Below are 7850 nucleotides of genomic sequence, written 5' to 3'. Positions count from 1 at the left end.
GGGATTTCTTTGGTGGTACCTGACGATCTAGTGAAAGTCTAAGGTACAGGAAGAATTGGATCGATTTGATCGATTTGATCTTTACCGCTCTTTAGGAAGGGTCTGCCTAGTAACCTCCTTCCCCAATAGTGGTAAGTGGGCATCCATTTTTTGCTGGTCGGCAAGCGGTTATTCGAGGCACATCACAGAAATTGTAACAGATCGTAACCCTGTGGGCAGCTAAACTGGGTATAACTCGGTAGACTAATCCCATAAAGTGTATTTATTGCCTATCTAAGACTACGACGGCCTTTTAACTATCTTACATATGTTGAATCCAGTGCGGTGGCAGTGTGGCTTGTTAGTCCAGGAAAAGACTTTTATTAAAGACTTGGTACTTAGGGCTGGTGGGCTGGAAACTCGTAAAGCCCTTTACCTCCGTTATCCGAATTATTCAGTGTTCCATATCTCTTCCAGAAGAATTACTATTTTTATCCTTTTTAATCTTGTTATCTTTTTATCCCTCATTCCTCCATCTATTCAAAGGGCTGAGTTTGAACTCGTTCGTACCTATATCTACCTCGTTACTATATAGAAAGTGTTGGGAATGCACATCATATGATGTTTTAGAATTCAAACCCATAAAACTATACTACGTGAGTAACCTTCAGTTCAATGAAGCCTATTTAGTCAAGTAGCTGCACCTAAGTAAGAGAGAGTATAGAGATCTGAGGCAAGCTTTTGTCCTGTTCTGGTTGGGATGTTGCAGCTCTTCAGCCACTCATGGTTTCTGGAATATGGGCCAGCCAAGAAAAGGGTTACACTCGGACATTCTAGCATGGTAGCGAAGTATAGTACAGTAGTATAGTGCGGTGTTTACGTTTCACCCCCAGGAAAAAAATATTTCAGATCCAGTGATAAACATCCTTTCCATAGTCTGTATGTACAGCATGTCTCTAGACGTCCAATGGTAGTGACCTTCCAATGGGGCCAATGTTGGAGTATCATTCAATTGACTGACCATCATTCGCTCACTCAATCAATTAGTTAATTAGATCGACACTACTCGAGCACCAGGAATGGAATTATTCCCTCACGTATTGCATATTACATAGATCAAAGTTTACTTCAAACTTATTATTATTGATGTCTCAAAGAGAGGCTATCGAGGACGGACAATCCCTCTTTCTCAATCTGTCGTACAGAGTAAATCCAAATCCACCATAATCCACAATTTACTCATCTTAGATTCTGTCTGTCACTCTCACTAGTTTCGCATCTCAGATCTCCAAAGCATAAAGACATTGACTAATTCCCCATTCCCCGGTGATCCCGTGATATTCGTTCTCATGACCTTCTAAATGTGGTCAAAGGAAAGTCAATAGAGTTAACTAGGATGGGTTTATTTATTTGCATTGCAAAATAAATGCATAGGATACACCACCCAGATAGATCTATATATAGTAAAGTAAGATGTGGATGATAAAAACCAATCACGCAATCAATAAATACCATTAGCACAATTAACACTAAGTTGAATGAAAATAACAAAATTGATGACCTAAGCAAAATATGTTGGTGATGTTCGATCACGCTTTCCCTTTTTGGGACTTAGCTACGAAGAACCTTTCTCAACCCCGCCATTTACTAATCCCCAAATTGATTTCTCTTACCCCCAGGAAATCCAGGAATCATACTCAGCAACGTCAATTTTACTCAACCATTACTCAACCCTTGGTCCTCAAAATTCATCCATCATCATCCCCCTTCGTCCCTTTCATCCCTCTCATCCCCCTCATCCAATAGATCTTCATTTCATACCCATTCGTCTCCTGACTTTGACAAACCAATTTCCTCATCTCTCATTACCTGTCGTCATTCGGAGTCTGGATTGTATAATGAGAATTCAAGACCAATCTCATGACTAAGGGCTTGCATTTCTCATTACACATCGCTGCATGCCAATACTGGGGTCAAAGGTTCCAACAAGGTCAAGATCGCAATAAGTCAATCCATCAAGTCCCATACTTCCCCAGCTTCCCAGGAACGTGTTAGTTTCTCTTACCCCGGATTGTGTCACCTGCCGCTTAAAAAAGGGACCGTGTTTGACATTTACCCTAGACTCTCCACGGCACGCAATTTGAATCCGGAATTTCTTCATAGAGCCTACAGCCGTTAGCTTGATGAAACTCGTCGTTCGTGAGGTAATAGCGCGTTTCATTCGCATATTCAAATTAAATTACGTTTCTCTTGTCTTCATGGCTTCTCCGGAAAATAATGTTGGTCATGACAGCACGATCAGCACAGACATCCAGGCCAGCACATGACAGCAGAGAGGTATGCTGTGTCCCAAGACGTCAGGATCCTCTTCGTCAGATCAGAAATGAATTCCTCATTCCTTCTACGGCTGATTTGCGAGCCAGGACTTTGTCAAGGTTGGGTACAAGATTCTACTCTCCGGGTTGGATCTGATACTAAATGGCACCTTAGAATCTTCAAATACCACTTCTGGCGATCCTTGCGTTTACCTTTGTGGAAACTCACTTGGCTTACAGCCGCGTATCACCTCGACTCGTATCGAGCAACATCTCAAGACTTGGGCAACCCAAGGTGTATTTGGTCATTTCAAACCACTTTCTGATTCGCCTTTGCCAACATGGCTCCACATAGATTCAAGTGCTTCGGGGAACATTGCCCCTATTGTTGGTGCGGAACCTTCAGAAGTTAATGTCATGCAGACTTTAACTGCCAATTTGCACCTCATCATGTCCGCATTTTACAAGCCCGATGTCAATGGTAGGCATAAAATCATATTAGAAAGCAAGGCATTTCCATCAGATCACGTGCGTCACCCCTATCCGCATTCGTCACCAATCGTCTATGCCGGCTAAATAATGTACAGTACGCCGTCGAGTCGCAGATCCGACATCACAACCTCTCACCTGCTACATCGATGATTACCCTGGAGTCAAATTCAACTGCCGGGCCCACGCTTTCCACTGATTACATACTCAAAGCCATTGAAATCCATGCTAAAGACACAGCTCTTCTAATTCTCCCAGGGATTCAATTTTACACAGGTCAATTATTCGACATACCCCTCATTACACGCAGAGCTCGTGATTGCGGCATATTTGTCATTTGGGATCTCGCTCACGCAATTGGAAATGTCCCACTCTACCTTCATGATTGGGACGTCGATGCAGCCGCATGGTGCACTTACAAATATCTAAATGCGGGACCGGGGTGCATTGGTGGAATGTTTATTCATGACAAGCACACACGAGTCCCTGATTCATCACAAAACACTGATGCAGGTCCTGGGTTCCTGAATAGATTAAGTGGTTGGTGGGGTAATGACAAAGACACGAGATTCGCCATGAAGAATCGCTTCGTGCCGATAGCCGGCGCTGCGGGATTTCAATTGAGCAATCCAAGTGTGCTAGATATTACAAGTCTGAATGCATCATTGGAGGTGTTCAAACTTGCCGGCGGAATGGAAGTGTTGAGGGCTAAATCCATGAAGGTCACTGCTTATTTGGAGGACTTACTTCTAGATACAACGATCTACGAACAAGGAAGATTTTCGATTATCACGCCACAGGATAGGGAACAGAGAGGGGCTCAGCTGAGTCTGCAGTTGGCCGATGGATTGTTGGATGTGGTTATGAAAGAGCTGGAGTTGCGTGGGGTGGTCGTGGATGAGAGACAACCAAACGTGATAAGAGTGGCGCCAGCTCCTCTTTACAACAGTTTCGAGGATGTATGGAAGTTTGTGGCTGCGTTCAAAGCAGCAATGGATATTTCTTGGAAGGCAAATCTTGGAGAAGTGTCTGCTAAGGGCACACGGGAACTGGAGATGACTTCATGAGAAGATAAGACATCCTTCTAAGACAATCATCGTGATGAAAGTTTTTACCTCCATGTGCCGAGTGTATTGTCTATCATTTCCGAGTATCGTCAAATGATTCTGCCGGGCCTCTTGCAATGTCGTCGAATCGGATGTCTTGATTTCTATCCATACTTCAAAAACAATTTCCGACCATCCAAACTCTCTTGAGCTATCAAAGTTTCACTATCGATAGCTATTAATCTGATGTTACTTCCTTGTCCCGTATCAGTGCGCAACCGTAATGGTTCTCCATGGTGCCTGACCTTAAGTATGATTCTCTAGGCAAGCCTAATCAACTCTAGCCTTCCTATGCGGACCAGTATCTTTCTTTTTGCATTTAACTCAGCATTCCAAGATGTTATATTGCCCAGGGCTGACCAAAACTGGCACAATACCTTTCGCCAAGAGTTCTGGACAAGCTGTACCACATACCTTAGCCACTATCTTCCGAGTAGACCGAAGAAGAATAGGTTAGGGAAAATGACACATTGTAATCACATCGGTCGGCCAACAACATAATCTCACAAGGCGAATATGCATCCATAAGGAGAAATGAGTCCAGACGGTTCTTGTGCATATGTACGGTACCTATGTTGCGCAACCTAAGGAACAGAGATTATGCATGTATTCATTGGCTTGTGTGAGTAATACTTGAGATTATGTACGCTGTAGACACTGTGGAAGTATGTCAACCGTCTTGGAAGACTAGAGCCAGGTCTAGGAATTCGTGTCTGCTTTCTATTCATCTATTTGCCCGAAAACAATATATATGAAATTTTTTGTGCCACTTGTATTTAAGCGCTTTTATGATATTTCTATGAAAATTTCCTAAAATTGATGTTATAGTATCTAGAGTGCAAAGCTTGTCTCACAGGTATGCTAGTATTTCTTGGTTCTATAGATGATCATCAAATAGAATTTGCACATGTATATAACTATATCAAATACAGTAATAGATCTTAGATATAGAATATTTTAATTTAAGAACGAGTCCCGGAAACTGATCGTAGCGGGGTAAATAATATCACGGGATCTATCCTGCTTTTCAATAGGTAAATCTTGCACGACAACACCTTTTCATAACCCCAGAGAAGCCACACCATCAGCCTCAATGATCATGTAATTCTACTGAATAAGAAGCTGCATCCTGTGATGCCAAATATCTTTGGGTGCTTGACTAGCCCGCGATGCCTTGGTGTTGTCTCAGATTCTATAGTCGGGAAGACTCAGTATATTATTACCAGGTGATGTCCATCGATGGAATTCTGAGAAGTTAGTCCGTATTTAATTCATCCTGCTAAAAATAAGCATGTAAATCCAGGTTTCCACAAGCAGAAAGACGCGAAATGAATCTGCTATCTTCTAAGATATCAAAGTCCCGCGGGTTTGTAGTATATTTTGCTACAGACAACACAAGGCAGTACCGCCGACACAACCAGTCTTCTTGAATAGTATAATTTGCAGAATAAAACTAAGACAGTCTTAACATTCTACATACATTGTATTATATCAAAATCAAATGACGACTTAATGAAGCCCTAGAAGATAATTTACTAAAACATTTATTTTTTCTTAATAAATTACTATATTTAATTAAATCGTAACTTAATAATAACTTTATAAAAAAATTGAAAGTAGTTAATAAATAATAAAATAAATTCTTTGATTATTATAATATAAAATTTATAATCTAAATTTAATATCTTAGTTTTAAAAGATTTTGAATATTAAAACTAATTATTTTTATTATTATAATTGCTTCAGGGATAAAGATAATAAAATGTCTATAATTATAAATAACAAATCTATCTTTGTAATATCAATATATAGTTAATGGATTATTTAATTATTAATCTATAAAACTTTATAAAAAGTTTTTTTAATATAAAATACATAGATTATAATCGATCTGAATATATTAAATTAATATTTTTATAAAAAAAAAAAGATTTTACTTAATTGAAAAAAGAAATGATAAAAAAATTTAATTCTAATTTTAAATCAATTAATTTTTTATTATATATAACTTTTATAATTTTTTTTATTTTGCTTTAAAAATAATTTATTAATTAATTATAATAGAAATATCATATTATTATTATGATTTCTATTAAAAATACTTTAGATTTTTCAATTTGTTTATATAAGTCTAGTATTTTACTTTTGGGTCATTTTTTAATATGAATTATTTTCTTTATCAAAAATAACAGAAATCGACTTTTATAACTTTTTTATTTATAAACATAATTTTCTAAAATTCAGAATGTAGATTTATTACATATATAATAGTAAATTCTAAAGATTTTAATTTTTTTAATAATTTTATTAATCAAAATATTTAAGATTGAAATTACGATTTTCATTATATATAGGATTTATATACAAATTTGAAAATCTTAAAAACTTTCAATAATTTTTCAATAAAAATTATCAAAAATAAATTTTAACTTTTTTTGAAATCTTTAAATCAAATAAAATATAATAGATTGAAATTTTGAATTTTAAAATATATAGAAAACTTTTTATTGATATTTTTAGATTTTATAAAGATTAAAAATCAGAATATTTTGATTAATAAGATTTTTATAGATTATTTTTTAAAATAAATTGATTTATTTGATTAATTGTAATATAAATATTCCAAAAAAAAAAAATTATAGTTTGTTATCAATAATTTTTATTGAAAACTTATTTCAAATTTGTATATAAATTCAATATAAATCACAAATCGAGATTTTAATCTTTAAAATTTCAATTAATAAAATAATAAAAAATCTGAGATTTTCAAGATCTATTTATAAATATATAATAAGTGAATATGATATAATTAAACCAGGATATTATTAAATATTATTAGAAATTATATAATAAAATTTTTTTTTTATTAAATTTTATTAATAAGTTTATAATATTATTAATTAAAATTTAATAACAGAAGATCTTTTGAGATTATTTAATAGATATTATAAAAGAAAATTGAAATAATAAAATTAAATATATAATACTTTTTAACTATTTAATAATATAATCTTTTATAATTAAGTATTGAAAACTTTCAATTAGTTTTTTGAATAATAAATTTTTTTATAATGTGGTTTATCAGCGAGTCGTCACTTTTTCAATATCTTTTATCATTCAATTTCAAGACGCGATATTTCAACGAATTATTATGGAAATACAATCAAAAGAGGCCAGAATAATCTTAGCTATTGAAGCTATTCAAAAATCAAAAAATCTTACAATTGGAAAGGCTGCGAAAATCTACAAAGTCCCTCGAACTATATTACGAGATAGAATAAGCAATTGAATTCACAGAATAGAAACTCGAGCAAATAATCTTAATTTGATTGAAAAAGAAAAAGAGGTGCTTATTTAATATATTGTCAATATAGATGAAAGAGGATTTATATCTAAATTAAATAATATAAAAGATATAATAAATTATATTCTCAAATCAAGAGATATAAAAAGAATTGGAAAATTCTAGATTTATCAATTTATAAAATATTATACAAAATTAAAAATATGTTTTAATTATATTTATAATTTTCAAAGAGCTTTTTATAAAGATCTTAAGTTTATTAAAGAATGATTTGGATTGATATCAAATATATAAATGAAATATAGTATTCAAGATTGCGATTTCTATAATTTCGATGAAACCAGCTTTATGATAAGTATAATATACTTTGGAATAATTGTAACTAGTTCTGAAAGAAATAGTAGAAGCAAGGTCATACAATTAGATAATCGAGAATGGGCTATAACAATTATATATAATAATGAAGAAAGTGAAATTATATCTCCATTTCTGATAGTTCAAGGACAAGTTCATCTTTTCAATTGATATATCGAAATTGATTTTCTTGTGGATTGAGCTATTAAACCTATTTCTAAAAAGGGAACAAATAATGAAACAAATTTAAAATGACCCCAGTATTGCATAAATATATTAGTCAATGAAGAAAAAGCAAATATT

The 7850-nt window shown here is 34.2% G+C and overlaps 1 protein-coding gene across 1 annotated transcript; it reads left to right on the top strand.

Annotated features, from left to right (window-relative positions):
• Positions 1 to 2256: 2256 nt before the first annotated feature.
• Positions 2257 to 3850, top strand: SS1G_00001 (hypothetical protein; the record flags this gene model as incomplete). Its single annotated transcript, XM_001597865.1, has 3 exons — positions 2257 to 2316; positions 2535 to 2775; positions 3042 to 3850. The coding sequence occupies 3 exons, from the start codon at positions 2257 to 2259 to the stop codon at positions 3848 to 3850; spliced, it is 1110 nt and encodes a 369-aa protein (XP_001597915.1).
• Between the last annotated feature and the right edge of the window lie 4000 nt (positions 3851 to 7850).

Source organism: Sclerotinia sclerotiorum, genomic scaffold (genome assembly GCF_000146945.2).
Source record: "Sclerotinia sclerotiorum 1980 UF-70 scaffold_1 genomic scaffold, whole genome shotgun sequence".
NCBI classification, from domain to species: Eukaryota; Fungi; Ascomycota; class Leotiomycetes; order Helotiales; family Sclerotiniaceae; genus Sclerotinia; species Sclerotinia sclerotiorum.
Note: the sequence above shows the minus strand (reverse complement) of the source record. Positions and strands in the feature narration are given on the sequence as shown.